General features: G+C 40.2%; 1 protein-coding gene across 1 annotated transcript in view; it reads left to right on the forward strand.

Annotated features, from left to right (window-relative positions):
• The window catches only part of LOC133024660 (lymphokine-activated killer T-cell-originated protein kinase homolog), a 5,128-nt gene extending 2,166 nt beyond the window's left edge, over nucleotides 1–2,962 (forward strand). The window contains exons 4-7 of the mRNA XM_061091824.1: nucleotides 437–606; nucleotides 756–885; nucleotides 1,526–1,711; nucleotides 2,399–2,962. Coding sequence (XP_060947807.1) covers nucleotides 437–606; nucleotides 756–885; nucleotides 1,526–1,711; nucleotides 2,399–2,631 — 719 coding nt within the window. The 3' untranslated portion in view covers nucleotides 2,632–2,962. The remainder of the gene's footprint in view (nucleotides 1–436; nucleotides 607–755; nucleotides 886–1,525; nucleotides 1,712–2,398) is intronic.
• Nucleotides 2,963–18,915: the final 15,953 nt, after the last annotated feature.

Here is an 18,915-nt window from a genome sequence, read left to right on the forward strand (position 1 = left end):
ATCAGAATCAGAATCAGAAGTATTTTATTGCCAAGTACGTTTACACATACAAGGAATTTGCTCTGGTTATTGGTGCTCAAATGAACATAGAAACATAAAAACGCAATAAATACAACATACATAGGAGAGCAATAAAAAATAGGAAACAAGTATATATTTACTCACTGTTTACTTCTTATTTACTCACTTTTTACCCATATTTATACAAAGTAACATTTATTTTGACAAACATTTCTGAATAAAAATATATAAAAAAGATATAAAAAGTGAAATGCTAAATGCAAAACAGTGAACAGTGTCAGATTGCAATCATAACATCCCTCTAAACTCATTAAAACAAACGTGGCCGCTAAGTGATGGAATAATCTCTTCACTGATATTCATGTTCTGTATTGTGTATTTAACTGTGTGTGTCTGTGTGTGTCCCCACATCAAGGTTTCCGTGCCTTTGCTACGGCCAAAGACGGCTCCAAGTGTCTGGCCATGGAGTACGGAGGAGAGCAGTCGCTCAACGACCTCATCGAGAAGCGGCGAGGGGACGGTCTGAAAGCTTTTCCCGCCGCCAACATAGAAAAGGTGGCGCTGCATGTGGCGCGCGGCCTGCAGGTAAATCACTGACTCTTCTCTTTCAGCAGATTCCATCATATGTAAATACAGGGATTCCTCTTTAGAGCCATGTTCGGTGTTTGCTTTAACACACAAGCACATGGATAAACAATGAGTGACTGTTGTTCTCTGGACGTTTGTCTCTTCAGTATCTTCACAACGAGAGGAAGCTGCTGCACGGGGACATGAAGTCCTGCAACGTGGTCATCAAGGGCGACTTTGAGACCGTGAAGATCTGTGATGTGGGCGTGTCCCTGCAGCTCGATGAGAACATGAGAGGTCAGTCGGGTTTCTTCAGTCACGATGACACACTTTGATTTGGAAATGTTAAGGACTCTGATTTTCCCAAGTTCTGGGACGTTTAGAAACTTTATTTTGTAGTTACTCTGCCATTGCATTAAAAAAAAGTAAGTTCCAGAAATTCTGTTGTGGTGGACGGAGGTGAAAACATAAAATCAATGATTTAATCCTCAGTCTTTCAGTTTTCTAAATAAACTTTGCGCCTGCGGTCAGATTTTAATTTGTGGCTCTTGTGGTCAAATACCAGCTGTAGCTCATCCTGAATCTGTGAGGAGACATGAGTTGGATTAATCATGGATAAAAACACAGAACAGAGAATGTTTGGCTGCAGATGATTGTTTACAGCAGCTGATTCACTTTGTTTCTCTGCCCAGACAGAGACATGTAGTTCATGTTGTCAGCCAGTTGGGGGGGGTCTCGGCCCTTTTGGGTTTAATTTAATCTAATTACAAATTCCCAGATCCTCCTTTGTGACAACATGGCCAAAGATCACAAGCTTTGATCGTTCAAGATAATTTAATTTCGATGATTGTGACATGGAATGTTGTGTACTTCGATTATTGTTCAGAGAAACGTGAGTTTTTAATCGAAGCTGCTTCTCTTCTTCTTCGGTCCTCAGTGTCGGACCCGAAGGCGGTTTACATCGGCACGGAGCCGTGGAAGCCGATGGAGGCTCTGGAGGAGGGAGGAGAGATCAGCGACAAGGCGGACGTCTTTGCCTTCGGCCTGACTCTGTGGGAGATGATGTCTCTGGCGATGCCTCATCTGGAGATGCTGGGGGACGACGATGAGGAGGAGGATGAAGGTGAGACAGAGATTTGAAGTTTCTTTATTTTGAGGGTTCATTACTAAACAAAGGTGGAGAACCGCAACCTTACAACCAAATGAGGATCTACCTCAGACCAGCATCAGGTTTTTTTTTGTTTTTTTTTAACAATATATTTATTGAGTTTTACATATTAGAAACATACATTCAAACATTTATAAACATACAAACGTTTATGAACACCCCCCACCCACAATCAAACACTCAGGGTAAAGAATTAGAGGCAGAAATCAAATAACTTAAAATAAGATTAAAGAAAATAATAATAAAGAAAAAGATAATAATACATATATAAAAATATAAGAATAAATGGAAGTAAATAAATACATAATTATACAAATACAAATAAATCAAATTAAATTCCAATCAATCAAATCAAAAGCCTAGATAAAATAACGTTCTCTTATTCATAATATTAGTTAGTTACAAATAATATGTTTCCTATTAGGTGGTGCTATTTTATTCTGTTTCACTCATTAATTTCCACTTGGTCGCTTTCCAAAAATTGCATGAAGGTGTCCCATATTTCCTTGAATTTACTGTTTTTCTCTCTGACCACATATGTTAATTTCTCCAAGGCAAGGCAAGAAGCCATTTCCCTTAGCCACATTGCAGTTGTAGGACCCCAGCATCAGGTGTTAATAGAAAGAAACCCTTGTGTTTCAGAGGACTCAATGGAGGACAGCTTTGACGAGGACGCCTACTACGAGAGGCTGGGGACGAGGCCGGCGCTGGACGCTGAGGCTCTGGGGGGCTCGTACCGGAGGATGGTGGAGCTTTTCTATCTGTGCACAGAAGAAGATCCCAAGAAGAGACCCTCCGCCGCCCAGGTCGTCCAGGCCCTGGAGAGCAACGCCCCGCTGAAGCAGACGCAGAGTGAGGTCATCGTTATCGACTGATGTGCATCGTCACGTTTGAGCAGTATATTCAAAATAATTGAGTCCGGTAAGGACTTTAGATAATAGATCAATTAAAGATCTAAAGACGTCAGGTTGTATCAGCAAAACTTGAATCAGCGGCTCATGTTTGGCTTTTCTTGAGGTTCTTTGTAATTTACCAAAACAAACTACAAACTCCAGGACATAAATATAGAAGAAACAGCATCGTCACTGGTCAGAGTGTCGTTTGAATTCCGCTACAGGGACCAACTGGAATCTCTTACTGTAAATATTCACTTATGTTGTCTTCTCTCTCTTGTTCTGTTGACTTTTATTGTAAATGTTTTTTCTTTTCTTTTCACGTTCTCTTAAAGTTATTTCCAAATCTTTGTGGACTTTCTATCATTGTAAACTTTGCTGTGTCACTTAATTTGACTAATAAACCACAACAACCTGTTTTTATTTTATTTCTTATCTTTTTGAGTTTCTATTCATAATTTCAGTAGCCACAGTTCACCTGTAAATAAATCTCCCGAAACCATCAGCTTTGATTTATATTAATAGTTGTACAGAAAACTATAAAACAATCTATTTTAAGTGGACTTATAACAAGTGATCTTTGAAACATTTAAGAAGCGACTCTAGATTCATCAAACAAAGACGACATGTTTATTAAACCTTTTTACAAAACAGAATGAAGCTTAAAATCAGGGTTTCTGCTCTGAACATATTTTTTTTTTAACCATGAATGAAAATATTGAAACTGAAACACACATATATGTCCATAAATATCATCAAAACGCTTTTTTTTGTAAGAAACGTTGCTAAAATAGTGTTTTTCCACATAGAATCCAGCAATCGCCGCCATCTTGCTTGATCAGAGCGCAACAGAGGTCTGCGCAGGCGCACTTGTCGGTGGATATATCTAAGTGCGTCACAGTCTCTGTCGGAGTCTGTTCCCTTCTCACCCCCCCCCCCTCACTTCACACTTTTACAATAAACACAATCACCTTTCACTATTTATTATATTATATTTTATTTATTATTTATTTGTGTTTGTTTGAGATCAGTTCTAAGTGTTAGTGATTAGTAAACATCAGAGGAAAGAGAGAGAGAGAGAGGTGAGCGGATGAGTCAGTGTGTGTTGGAGCACCTGCTCTGATTGGACACCTTCGACAGGAGGACTCTGATTGGCTGCTGGCATTTTAACTGCGTATGAACTGCTCGGCTTCAAGTCTCCTCAGCCTCTTTCCTCTGCATCTTAGGTAAGTGATGTGTCATTCTATGGAGGTTTAGCTAGCATGCTAACTTATGCACTTCAGACTCATACAATTAAAATAGTGTAACATGATAAGTAAGCTGCTGTTACCTGCTGCTAAATGTGGAACTACTGTTGCTGGCTTGCCTTGTGTTTTCTGCTAGTTGTATTTGATCCCGGTGGTAATCTTGTCATTATATATTTGCATTTAAATGAATGAGTCAGCAGCTAGCGTGATGCTAAGTAGCATTAGCTCGCCTGGGTGGAAAAAAACGCCTTTAGCCACGAACTATTTTCACATCTAAGTAAGTCGGAGAACTAAGAGTTTAACTCGACCTGACGTCAGTGTGAGTGGTTTATGAAACAGTACGGGCGGGCTTGGTGAGTTTTATTTAGTTACTGCGGAGTTTGATAAATAGTTGGCAGGGAAGCTAAGCTAACTAGCTAAGCTCCCTTGACCGGAGGTTGCCGCTGTGTGAGTGGGCGTCCCGCTACTCTCCCAGAGGCAAACCGGGTTTCAGAACCGTGCCGAACCGTGCCGAGCCAAGCGAGCGAGCCCCAGAGTCTATTTCTGTTTGTGTAAAGTGTGGACTAAAATATCCTGCACTCGCCTTAAAGCTGAGTTTAATGTATATACTTCTGGCGGATGTGTATCGCACGGCCCTTACTGCTCAGTGGCCACTGTTTAAATTATATATTTTTTTATTGATTACACCTGTATAATTAATAATAATCGTCTGCGTTTATCTGATAAAGCCATTAAATACATCGATATTAAAACATATTTTTCAACAACCCGATTTAACCATCATAATTTAGTATGTTTTCAAAGGTATTGATGGGTTAGGATAGCAGTCACTTGTTGACCAGCTTAGTAATGCGCCTCAGTGCAGCGGTGTATTGTGATATTGACCATGAAATGCAGACCGTGATTAAATGTAAGGATAAAAAGATAGATTTAAAATATTAAAAAAATATATATATATATAATTTTTATTTTCAAAGACTGCATACATTTCTAATTGCATTTTTAAATTCTGTTATTGATTTATTATTTAAAACAGAATAAACATTTTGAACTTTAAATTAATTTTTATTTAAATAACAATTTCACATTCTCTTTAATAAATAAGGAATTAATTATTTTTAACTCAATTCAATCTGTTGGCACACTCCACACACATTACATTATTCCCTGAATGTCTTGTCTCATCAATAAGCTTATGCTTGTAATGATATTAAATATTTTTCTATTTGCATTCTTGTCAGGCTGGCAGAGATGGAGGCAACGCTTCGAGTATTGCTTGATGGCCGAATTGATAAGTTGGTCCTTCCATTAGGAATCCCACCCACTGTGGAGATGCTGCAAACTGTTGTGAAGGAGACCTTTGGAGTTTCTGACGAGTTCAGTCTTCAGTATTTGGACTCGGAATTCGAAGATTACTTTATTAAACACAAGGACATCATAAGGGTTTTTCAAGCTGCCCCAATTATTCTTAACTTGCTTCTGCTTGAAGAAAGCTTGGACAGTTCCTTTGTTCAGCAGTCATCATATGCAGGGTTGAATGAAGAGTTATCTACTGGAACAACTTCTTCATCGGACACTATTATCCTGCCTAGGCAAAGTACCACAGAACGAAGCCAGCCATGGCCAAAGCAGTTCCCCATTCCACAGTTCGCGTATGAAACTGAAATGTACCTTGAAAGAGCCAATGAAGAATGGAACCCTTCCGACTACCTCAAAAGTTAAGAAACATTGCAAAAACATTTGCACACAGAAGAAACAGAATCGTCAACCTATCGCCCAGCATAGAGGACTTCAAAGCCAGATGGCCCGCTCTGTTTGAGACATCTCATGTGAGTTACAGGACATGAAAATTGAAAAATATTCCTAGGCCATTGTTAAAGATTGTACTGTTGGTTTTGCATATTTAGCTCTTACATACAAAATGTATGTTATGTGTTAGGTGGCTTCTTGCTTTTAAAAATGTCGAAGAATAATATGTACACTTGTAATATTTTAGGCTTTAAAGCTGGTTTCATTATTTGTCTTGTAGATCGAGGATGAGTTTCAAAGAATCACAAGGGTGCACCTGGGAGAATGAAGCTGATGGTAATTTCCTTCAGGTGAGATACCAGACTAGTTTCCCTGTGTATGTCAGTAAAACACTTTGTTGCACTAAAGACATGCCACATCTTTTTGAGAAAGTTTCAGCATTATATCAGTGACCATATTGATCTGATTTGTGTTATTTATGCTGCAAAATAACCATTTACTGCTCAGTGTGTCTGTGCAGTGTTTCTCACACCACAAGTTGATTCTGACTGCCATATTAATTTCAATCTAGCCTCTTAATTTGTCTCTCAAAGTGGACCAGATTGATGCATCTTTACTTTAAAATGTACTATATCCTCTTCCAAGAGGGTCCAGGGTCCATCCACTATGATTTCTACAAATCCTGTGGGAAACACTGTTGTGTGCATGTGTGAGTGAGTGAGCAGGTTATTGTTATAAATAAACTGTGCCTTTTGGCTTAGGAACAAAAAATTTTCTTTTGAGCTTTATTCCCTCCCGGCCTATCTGAATTCTGTTGTGTTGAAACAGTGCTCCATAGAAGTTCTGGCAAACTTCATTTCGTTTTGCAAACTCAAACATAATTGTGTCGCTGATGTAACCAATTACATCTCCTAGTGGCGCTGGGGTCTTGAAAAATATGAGAAGGGTCTTAAAGTATTGAATTTAATTTCAGGATTGCTTCATATACCCTGCTTGTGTTTCAGAGGACTCAATGGAGGACAGCTTTGACGAGGACGCCTACTACGAGAGGAGGATGGTGGAGCTTTTCTATCTGTGCACAGAAGATCCCAAGAAGAGACCCTCAGCCGCCCAGGTCGTCCAGGCCCTGGAGAGCAACGCCCCGCTGAAGCAGACACAGAGTGAGGTCATCGTTATCGACTGATGTGCAGCTTCGCGTTTGAGCAGCGAATTCAAATTAATTGAGTCCGGTAAGGACTTTAGATAATAGATACATTAAAGATCTAAAGACGTCAGGTTGTATCAGCGGCTCATGTTTAGCTTTGCTTTTTACAAAAACAAACTACAACCTCCAGGACATCAATATAGAAGAAACAGCATCGTCACTGGTCAGAGTGTTGTTTGAATTCAGCTACAGGGACCAACTGGAATCTCTTACTGTAAATATTCACTTATGTTTTCATCTCTCTCTTTTTCCGTCGACTTTTATTGTAAATGATTTTTATTTACAAACTTTTTCTTGCTAATACGTTGCAATGGTTCTTTCATTCATGTATTGGAGGTCTGTGCTATATCCAAAATATTTACACATTAAGTTTGTAGTACCATGCACATGTTTACATACTTATATTTATTTGTGTAACAGACGCTGCACAGAGACATCCAGAGGGAAGGATCACATATCATTTCATAGAGCAGAGAGGAATGTTATGTGCATCGCACATGTCATCAGATCAATCAATAGAGCGAAACATTTCTTCAGATAAACCACTCATTCATACACGGAAGCGGATGCTCTTTTTTAAGTATGTTAGTGAATTTTTGGTAATTTAATTAAAATTAATGCTTACACTAGCAATGAAGAACAAAGAGATTGACATTAGTATAGTAGACAAAACCTACTTTAGTTCATTCAACAAGACTGAATTGTGTTGCACTAAAGTGTTTGACCAATGTACATTAAACTTAAATGAATTAGACTAGACTAAATAGCTACAAACATTTTAATTCAATTAAAAGCACACTAGTTGAATGAACATATTCAAATGACATTCCACCCACAAATTTATGTGATGTTCAAGTAAAACAATCAAAATTGACACATAACTGGATTTATAGATTTATTTTAAAAAAAATCGTCTGTACAGACAATACACAAGTAAACAAAACCCAAAAAAAAGGGTCTGTTCCCAGGTCATGCCCCTCCTCCCTTCCTCCATCATCTCCCCCGCCACCTCCATTTGGTGGCAGCACTTTGGGCAGGTAGTTTTCTGTGGGAAAGACAAAGAATCCTTAGTTAGTTCACTGTCAACAAATACACAAATTCAGATGACTGTTATGTTCTGGACGATCAACAGGATCCACATGAGGAGCAGATGTAGCACAGATGTAAGGGATGTCCTGATCAAATGTTCTTGCCAAAATCTACTATTTTATTTTCTAACATTGTAAAACTGCACACTATTTGCAAAAGCTAAGGAAGCTACTCTAACTCGTATGAGATTGACAGATCATCAATGTCTGATACTGATCAGGCAGATGTATTTAAGAAATCAATGACAGATCTACATACCACGTTAAGGCTGCCGGCCAGGCATACCCTGTGGAACAAGTGTCCACAGGGCGTTTTCACCACCGGCTCCTCCAGCCCCAGTATCCCCAGGCAGACCGGACACAGCTCTAGGCCCACCGCACAAACAGAAATTGACATTACAACATTACTCTTTGTGTGCGTGTGTGTGTCCTTCAGTCACATGCATGAGCTGCAAGGAAAATTGTGATCATGCTGGTTCTGTTTATTGAGTTTAGCCAGTTTAACACTGTGTAATGTAATGTTTAATTCAAGCACTTCACTACCAGTAACAACATCATGATAAAAAGCTTGTGTCTGTCATTAGCTTGTGATGATACGAAACTTAAAACACAGCGAGTTACTATGGGAGAGCATTGGACAGACATGCAGTTACTCACCCATTAGGTGCTCTCTGCTTGTGAAGTATCTTAGCCTGTTTAAGATGGCTTCAGTCTACAAGTGAAAAAAATAGGAGAATCACATTAAACCGCTTTAAGACAGTCTCTTCCAATATTTACCAAAATCGATATGTCCAGTATATGTCTAAATGTATTTTGATCCTCCAGCTACAGAGCTACATTCTGACAAAATACGTCCTTAAATGGATGTGCAGCTTGGTGTCATTACAGGGCTATTAAATCAATATTTTAAAAAGAAAACAGTTATGTACCTTTGCCCTGGCGATTCCCCTGGCCACCTCCGCCAGGTCCACCATGGCGCCTCCACATGTTGTACATTCTCCCTACAGTGAAAATACACAAAGTTTACACACAGACATCAGCAGATCAAACTCACACACTCACAACTTGAAAATCAGTTATCAACCGACAAGAAACAAGAGAAAACAATACTGAGATGTCAGTGAACTGGCAACTCCATTTTACTACAGTAAAAGTACAGATAAGTACAGGTAAAAGTACCTGTAACCCCCCCCATCCCCCCCGTGTGTGTGTGTGTCAGCTCCTGACGTGTGTTCTTACGTTTGGTCCGGGCCGACTCCTACGGAGGCATCTCCTGCATGACCACCCATTCTCCATCGTTCGCTTATGATCAGCAACCGCCAATTTGATCGAACCTCTGACACTCAACATCAGCTGGAGTGTCAGAGGCAGGTAGCGACTCGTCCAATCACGTCTCTGTACCTGCTGAAGCTAACGGTCAATCAGTGGAGCCAGCACAAAGGGAAATACTGATTAAATTACTTTTCTGATCTGTTGATGACTAAATGAAGCAGAGCAACTCCTGGTGCAGTGTTTGGGACACAGTGAGTAGCTATGGGAGAACATTGGACAGACATGCAGTTACTCACCCATGAGGTCCTCTCTGATATTGACCTCTCTCATAGTGTTCAAGATGGCTTCAGTCTACAAGTGAAAAAAAGAGGAGAATCACATTAAACCGCTTTAAGATAGTCTCTTCCTACTAAACGATGGGGTCCTGTCTTTGCGTTATTAATACAATGAGGGTCACTAATTAATCTCGCTCCGGGCCTCTGGTTGAGCGGTTATCTGTCAACTCTCCATATTCACATACATTATACACCATCCTCTCTGAAAAGCATATATATCACCTATGATACTACATTCTGGAGTGGACAATTACTATTTCTTTACTTCTGGTTTTATTTTCATTTTACTTGTTTTTCTTTCCTCTTTTATTTACTAAATTGTGTGTAATCAACCATTTATTCTTATTCTTATCTCCCCTCTTTTTCTCTTGGAGTGAGCACTGTTTGATGTTTGTTGTTCTTTCTATGTATTGTACACTGTACTTGAATACCATGTATAACAATATTGTATACTTTTGAAAAATGGACAAAGAAAGTAACTGTCTGAAAATGCATATTATTTTGTTGAAAACTAAATAAAAAATAAGTTAAAAAAAAAAAATAGTCTCTTCCAATATTTACCAAAATCGATATGTCCAGTATATGTCTAAATGTATTTTGATCCTCCAGCTACAGAGCTACATTCTGACAAAAAACATCCTTAAATGGATGTACAGCTTGGTGTCATTACAGGGCTATTAAATAAATAATGTAAAAATTAACAGTTATGTACCTTTGCCATGGTGATATTTAGGTCCACCACATGCAGGTCCACCACAACCTCACCACACAGAATACATTTTCCCTACAGTGAAAATACACAAAAGTTTGCACAAAGACATCAGCAGATAGGACACACACACTCACGATTTGAAAATCAGTTATACGACAAGATATATTGAGAAAACTGTCAACATATCCACAAATTCAGATGACTGTTATGTTCTGGATGATCAACAGGATCCACATGAGGAGCAGATGTAGCACAGATGTAAGGGATGTCCTGATCAGCTGTTCTTGCCAAAATCTAATATTTTTATTTTCTCACGTTGTAAAACTGCCCACTATTTGCAAAAGCTAGGGGCTACATTAATAGTTGTACAGAAAACTAGAAAACAATCTATATTAAGTGAACTTATAACAAGTGATCTTTGAAACATTTAAGAAGTGATTCTAGATTCATCAAACAAAGACGACGTGTTTATTAAACCTATTTACAAAACAGAATGAAACCGAACAATCAGGGTTTCTGCTCTGAACAGTGTCTGTAAACATTTCCTTCCAAAGTGCTCAGAAAAACATGAGCTGGAAGCGAGAGAAAAGAAATCGGAACATTTACATGAATTGTGGTATCATGAGGTTTTACCAATAAGCAGGGTGTAGGGCAGTGCTCATAACAGGACAGAGCAGGAAAAAGTGATTTCAAACGAAGAATCAGGTTTATTCACTAGCAAAAAGTCTTTCAGGAAGCAAAACATAACAGTTCTTCAAAGGCAAAACATAGGCTCCATAAAGTTGCTCCTCACTTGAATCCTACCAAATGTAGTTGTCAGACGCCGAACTAAGTTTGTGCCACGTACGATGCCGCCTGCTTGGTGTGTGTGTCCACTCCTTGTTTGTCTCTCTCTCCAACACCTGAGCTCCAGCTTTAATCAGATGGCGGAGGCATTTGCACCTGTCTGAGTAGTGCATTCTGGGAGATGTAGTTTTCCCGGCAGCCATCTTGTGGCGTGGTAGCCCCATATACAGTCTATGGGTAGCCCCTCCCGGAGAGGAAAATAACGCCCCTCTTCCACACATCCTCTCATGATGCCACAGAATGAATAAATCAAGGTATGTGGGTATATTCAGAAATGTTGAAATATAAACATTTGAAAGCACCGCCAATATACATTCAACAGGAAACGGCAGAGTATAAATACTGAGGGATCACAGGCGTATGCAGGGCACCTGTCCACGCTGTGGATCAAGGCGAAAACAGGATGTGATAGAACCAAGGTATGGACGATTATTTCTGATTGATTTTTAATAATTAGATATTTTAATGTATATCTGAGTAAAAGGATTTTTACTTTCTTCACAACTGTGTTCCTGCAGGTCTGAAAATGGATCCTCATCTTCCAGTAGTGAAGGGGACCTCTTCCACTTCAGTTCTGAAAGTATTTGCTGTTTCTATTTCTGTTTTCCTTTTCTCACTATCTTCTTGTCTTGCATGGGCATGCAGCTCTGCATCCAATGGACTACGCCTGGGACAGCGATGAACCTGACACCGACAGGGCCGAGGTACAATAAATTTCCCTTTTTCTTTTTACATTACACTGGAAATAAAAGGGAATCTCTGTGAGGCAGCTAGTGTCCCAAGAGCTTCCTCACTCAATCACCAGGACCTGTTCTATTTATAATATCATAATTAATTATTCATTACAATGATATTTATTTTGTAGCGCTATAATGACACCAGGCTGCACATACATTAGGGGAAGTTTTTGGTCAGAATGTAGCTCTGTAGCTGGAGGATCAAAATACATTTAGACATATACTGGACATATCGTTTTTGGTAAATGTTGGAAGAGACTATCTTAAAGCGGTTTAATGTGATTCTGCTCTTGTTTTCACTTGTAGACTGAAGCCCTGCTGAACCATCTAAGAGAGGTCAACATCAGAGAGGACCTCGTGGGTGAGTCACTGCATGTCTGTCCAATGTTCTCCCATAGTTACTCACTGTGTCCCAACCACTCTGCACCAGGAGCCGCTCTGCTTCATTTAGCAATCCATCAACAGATCAGAAAAGTAATTTTGATCAGTATTTTCCTTTGTGCCGGCTCCATAAACAGATCTAAGTACTATCAATGAAAATAAACTGAGATCCCTGTAAACTGATTCAATAACAATATTTCCTTTGTAATTAGAAGATAGCAGAACATATTCACATTCAGGAAAATGCCTTTTAAATTTTCCTTTTGGTTTTTAGTTTTGTATCATCACAATCTAATGAGCCTGTCAGACATAGTTCTGTTTTAACTTTTTATCATGATGTTGTTACGGGTAGTGAAGCGCTTGAATTAAACATTACATTACACAGTGTTAAACTGGCTAAACTCAATAAACAGAATCAGCATGATCACAATTTTCCTTGCAGCTCATGCATGTGACTGAAGGACACACACGCAAAACTGTGGCATGTGCCGGCGGAAGAGAAGTGTTGGGGGGACAGTGGTAGAAACGCCCTGTGGACACACGTTCCACAGGGCATGCCTGGCAGGCAGCTTGAACGTGGTATGTAGATCTGTCATTGATTTCTTAAATACATCTGCCTGATCAGTGTCAGACATTGATGATCTCTGTCAATCTCATATGAGTTAGAGTAGCTTCCTTAGCTTTTGCAAACAGTGTGCAGTTTTATGTTAGAAAATTAAAATATAAGATTTTGGCCAGAAATGTAGAGTAATGTTGTAAATTGCTGTTTGTGCAGATCAGCAGTGCCCTGTGTGCCTGTGGCTCTATTGCCCTGTGAGCACATGGTCCACAGGGAATGCCTGGCCGAGTGGTTCGACCAGATATATAAATCTGTCAGTCAAGTACAGACATCAGTAAGTGAGCAGATACACCGGGAAGGAAGTCCTGTCTGCTGGCAAAGGACAGTGCCACATCAAGTCCTACCTCCAGTCTCCAGTCCCACCTCCAGTCCCCAGTCCCACCTCCAGTCCCACCTCTACCTCCAGTCCCACCTCCAGTCCCACCTCCAGTCCCACCTCCACCTCCAGTCCCACCTCCAGTCCTACTCTTCTCCTGCCTCCTGCCAATCTGGGCAAACATGTATTTGCGCATGTTTGTTCTAGGGGTTAATTTATTCGTGGGGCTAATGCTGATCCTCGTTTTCAGAAGGCCTCGTTGACAATTTTTATTTGTTCTATATTTTCACAGCTTCTCGACCTGTTTGTAATTAAGTTGTGTTTAAGTGTGTTCTTGTTTGTTTGTTATTTATGACATTGCTGTAGTTCTGTTAATATTAAAACTACATCTTTAGTTAATGTCTCTCTCTCATTTTTTGCTCTGATTGTCCTGTATTTAAAAAGAAGAGTCAGTGTTTTTGTCAGTTTCTCATATAGCTGCTGGTAGTGGAGCTTCCTAAAGGAACAGAATATACAAATACATGAATTAAATCTCCGAGAAATAAAGTTTGATGTCTCCTCCAAGTCTCCATTATCTCCATTAGAGCCGTTAGTTGTAGTGGTCGACTGTGGCTGAACTCCCCTAAAGTCAAGGAAATGTTTACTAACTTGAAAACCTGGAAAAGGACATTTTAGTTTTCAAAACCTAAACAATAGCTTAAAGATTGAGATTAAATAAAGAAACATTTATTTGGGGAACTGCTGGTAATTGTAGAAACGTGATGTAAATATTGCCGGTGTGATAGTTTGGTGTGAACCTGATTGTTACAGGTGAGTCTCCATCACTCCACCTGTGTGTAGTGACACATTTCAAGCAAATAAAATACACTTGTAGGAAAGTGTTCAGATTCGTATGAGGTAGTTTCCATTTCCCTGACTCTTCTGTCCGATGGATTGTCTCTATTCCCTCCTTTACTTCCTCTGTCTACTCCACACGTCATACTTCAGGAAATAATTGAAAATGCCTATTACAGCTCACACACACGCTGCTTTTTCCACTTTGAGACTTCTTTTCCTTGGGTTTTTCCACTTTCTGCACTTCCATATTCTTGTTTTTTATTTAAGACAGTAATGCTCAACCCACTTAAAACCATTCCAATAATAGCAGAGAAAGCAACAGCCATGATATTTAGTAAATATAAGATTATTTTATTGGAGGCTCGTAGAAAATTTGACATTTATTACAAATTTTGTTTGGTCCAACAACTAACATGTCTTTATTCAGTCCATGGCTTGAACTTTGAACTAAGTAAAAACTGGGTCAGAAATATAGAATCGTCAACGCGGCCAATGAGAAGTAAAAATCAGCGGCAGCGTTACCACGAAGAACAGTACGACAAATACTCAGAACAACTTGTTGGACCACATGTCAAGAGAAGAGTTTGCCTGGAGGTGGCTCCAGACTTGTTCTGCACATAGGACACGTTCTACTCTGTGGGAAAGACAAAGAGTCCTTAGTCTGTTCACTGTCGACATATCCACAACTTCAGATTATCAAATCAATCAATCAAATTTTATTTCTATAGCCCACATTCACAAATCACAATTTGTCTCATAGGGTTTTAACATTGTGTGACATCCTCTGTCCTTAACCTTCAGCAAGAGTCAGGAAAAACTACTAAAAACCCTTTTAACAGGTAAAAATATGTAGAAACCTCAGAGACACATGTGAGGATCCGTCTCCCAGGACGGACACAAGTGCAATAGATGTCAAGTGTAGGAAAACATCACCGGGATTTAAGTTTTTTTAGCAGCATCGATGAGGGTAAACATTTTTGAAGGATAACTTCAATACTATATGTCAAGCAGTCCTGCTGCATCATAATCTCTGGTCAGCAGAGACGTTTCATAGCTTTCTGTAGAACTATTAATGTAAATCAAAGCTGATAGTTTTGGGAGATTTATTTACAGGTGAACTGTGGCTACTAAAATCATGACAAATTGAAAAAGATTATTCAAATTAAAAGTTTGTTGTGTTTTTTTACACATAACCCGCCCCTGCTCTGGGTTATGTGTAATGGATTTTGCAGCTGTTACCAATTAATTGTAATGCTCCAGTGGCCCAGTTTCTTTTTGTAACATAGAACCTGTTAACTTCATTTTTCTGAAGTGCCGATGGCGGTGCCTTGATGCCGCAGGGGGCAGGCTTCTGTCCCCTCCCCGACAGGAAGCCTGATACTTATCAGGAAGATGTATTTAAGAAACCACTGACAGATATAGTCGCATTCATTGACGAAAACGGTTGTACATAAATTGACAAAGACAAACAAAAGCAATTACGGTTACGAGTGGAGTAAGGCAAGCGACGATGAGCAGTGCTTGTAGCTGATGGAGGGTCATCGTCCTCGGATTTACCACCCGGGCCCGGCATGTAGGACACGTAGTATCCTGTGGGAAAGACAAAGAGTCCACCCACAAATATATGTGGTGTTCAAGTAAACCAATCAAGATAGACTGACATAACTTGATTTATGTGTGTTCAGGCCCTGTGGACAGTGTGCCCACAGGGCCACAAGCACTCCCAGGCTATAGGCCATCAGGCAAACAGGGCACTGCTGATATAATGAGGCCTCCACAAACACAGGATCATACAGTGAAGCTTCCCGGACAACTGCCTGTCCATCTTGACTCTTGACCGTTGGTGCTTACCACTGTAGCAGATCAGCAGTACTGGACGATGTGCGAAAAAACACACTCAAATCAAACTGTAGCAGAAACACAAGATCATTTCTACTTCTTTAACCAAACAGCTGTGTGTCTCAGGTCCTTTCCTGTAAAAGCGAACACATTTCATGTAAGACCGGAGAAAAATGTAGCTGACGGGAGCTCCAGCCATTTTCTTCCAGCAACTAGGGAAGACTGGACGTGTGCAAATCAAATGTGTAAATTGGGTTTAAACTGGTGACCATGGCAACTGGTGATAAGTTTACTTTCTCTCCAAGACTTTTCCTGCATACGTGACATGTTTCCTTCTGTGGGAAAGACAAAGAGTCCTTAGTCTGTTTAACGTCAACATATCCACAAATTCAGATGATTGTTATGGGAGTTTGAGTGGCTTTTCTGAAACTTGCTTCCAATGAAAAAAAAGCAGGAAAAGTTCAGGGACTGATGAAGGAAGATGCTTTTTTTTTGCACTCCGGTTAAGTTAAGTTACTCCCAGCGTTATCATCAAGCAGAATAGGAGGAGTAAGGGGTGGAGGATGGGGTGGTGGAAGATGAGAAGGAGGACGAGGGCTAGGGGTGGGTCTGTGTCCTCTCCAAGACTTGTCCTGCACACAGGACACGTTCTTCCCGGTCATCTCTCTCTCGTCTCTCTCTGGACTGCATGTGACCTACAAATAGGACATGTTCTTCCCTGTGGGAAAGACAAAGAGTCCTTAGTTAGTTCACCGTCAACATATCCAGATTCAGATCCACATGAGTAGATGTACCACAGATGTAAGTGATGTCCTGATCAGCTGTTTTTGCCTTCCAATATGAATCATACAATAATCCAGTGTATTACCAATAACCAAGTCAAATTCTAATATTTTTATTTTCTAACTTTGTAAAACTGCACACTATTTGCAAAAGATAAGGAAGCTACTCTAACTCACATGAGATTGACAGAGATCATCAATGTCTGATACTGATCAGGCAGATGTATTTAAAAAAATCAATGACAGATATGTGGAACTGGTGCCCTCAGGGAATTCTGGCCAAAATAGCGGTGGAGCCATATTCCATCAGGCACACACAGCATTCCTGTCCTACACAGTCAAACCCTGCGGTGCCACAGGGAAAATAAAGGAGGCAATTGCAGCCAAGGTTCGGAACGTTAGAAAAGTCCCATTATCCAAATTGCCATACATTTGAGGTTTGGTGATCCAGGCTTGCGGATCTTGCTGCTCTTCTGCCGGTTCTGGTTCTTCCTCCTCCTGCTCTCACCACTGCCCCGCACGCAGGACAGGAGATGCGCTGTGGGGAAGACATAGAGTCCTCAAGTTAGTTCACCATCAACATATCCACGAATTGAGATGACTGTTATGTTCTGGACGATCAACAGTATCCACATGAGCAACAGAGCGAGAGAGAGATCTGAAAGCACTGCCAATAAACATTCAACAGCAGCACAGAGTCAAAAACAGTTGTAAATAAATTGACAGACAAACAAAAGCAATTACGGTTCCGAGTGGAGTAAGCTGCTGCCGGGTAATCCTGGTGTCAATCTGGCGCCGGCATTTAGGACACGTAGTATCCTGTGGGAAAGACAAAGAGTCCTTAGTTAGTTCACTGTCAACATATCCACAAATTCAGATGACTGTTATGTTCTGGACGATCAACAGGATCCACATGAGGAGCAGATGTAGCACAGATGTAAGGGATGTCCTGATCAAATGTTCTTGCCAAAATCTACTATTTTATTTTCTAACGTTGTAAAACTGCACACTATTTGCAAAAGCTAAGGAGGCTACTCTAACTCACATGAGATTGACAGAGATCATCAATGTCTGATACTGATCAGGCAGATGTATTTAAAAAGTCACTCACAGATATTCATACAACGTTCAGGCTCCCTGCCAGGCATGCCCTGTGGAACGTGTGTCCACAGGGCACTCGAACCACCGGCTCCTCCAGGCCCAGTGGCCCCAGGCAGACCGGACACAGCTCTAGGCCCGCTGCACAAACAGAAATTGACATTACAACATTACTCTCTGTGTGCGTGTGTGTGTGTCCTTCAGTCACATGCATGAGCTGCAAGGAAAATTGTGATCATGCTGATTCTGTTTATTGAGTTTATCCAGTGTAACACTGTGTAATGTTTAATTCAAGCACTTCACTACCCGTAACAACGTCATGATAAAAAGCTTGTGTCTATGTCATTAGCTTGTGATGATACGAAACTTAAAACACAGTGAGTTACTATGGGAGAGCATTGGACAGACATGCAGTTACTCACCCATGAGCTGCTCTCAGACGGTGAAAACCCTCAGCCCCTTCAAGATGGCTTCAGTCTACAAGTGAAAAAAAGGGGAGAATCACATTAAACCGCTTTAAGATAGTCTCTTACAATATTTACAAAAATCGATATGTCCAGTATATGTCTAAATGTATTTTGATCCTCCAGCTACAGAGCTACATTCTGACAAAAAAACGTCCTTAAATGGATGTGCAGCCTGGTGTCATTACAGGGCTATTAAATAAATATAGAACAGGTCCTGGTGATTGAGTGAGGAAGCTCTTTGGACACTAGCTGCCTCACAGAGATTCCTTTTTATTTCCAATGTAAAAAGAAAAAGGACCAGTTCTTGTACCTCTGCCCTGTCGGTGTCAGGTTCATCGCTGTCCAAGGCGTAGTCCATTGGATGCGAGCAGCATGCCCATGCAAGAAAAGAAGATAGTGAGAAAATGATCCATGGAGGAACACAGAAGTGAAGAAAGCAAAACTTTTTACTCAGATAATCTTATTAATACAAAACAATCGAAAATAATCTTCCATACCCTTGTTCTTTCAGGTCCACGACATCCAAAGACAAAGAGTCCTTAGTTAGTTCACCGTCAACAAATCCACAAATTCAGATGACTGTTATGTTCTGGACGATCAACAGGATCTACATGAGGAGCAGATGTAGCACAGATGTAAGGGATGTCCTGATCAAATGTTCTTGCCAAAATCTAATTTTTTTTTTTCTAACCTTTGAAAACTGCCCACTATTTGCGAAAGCTAGAGGCTACATTAAT

Source organism: Limanda limanda, chromosome 18 (assembly GCF_963576545.1).
Source record: "Limanda limanda chromosome 18, fLimLim1.1, whole genome shotgun sequence".
NCBI lineage: Eukaryota > Metazoa > Chordata > Actinopteri > Pleuronectiformes > Pleuronectidae > Limanda > Limanda limanda.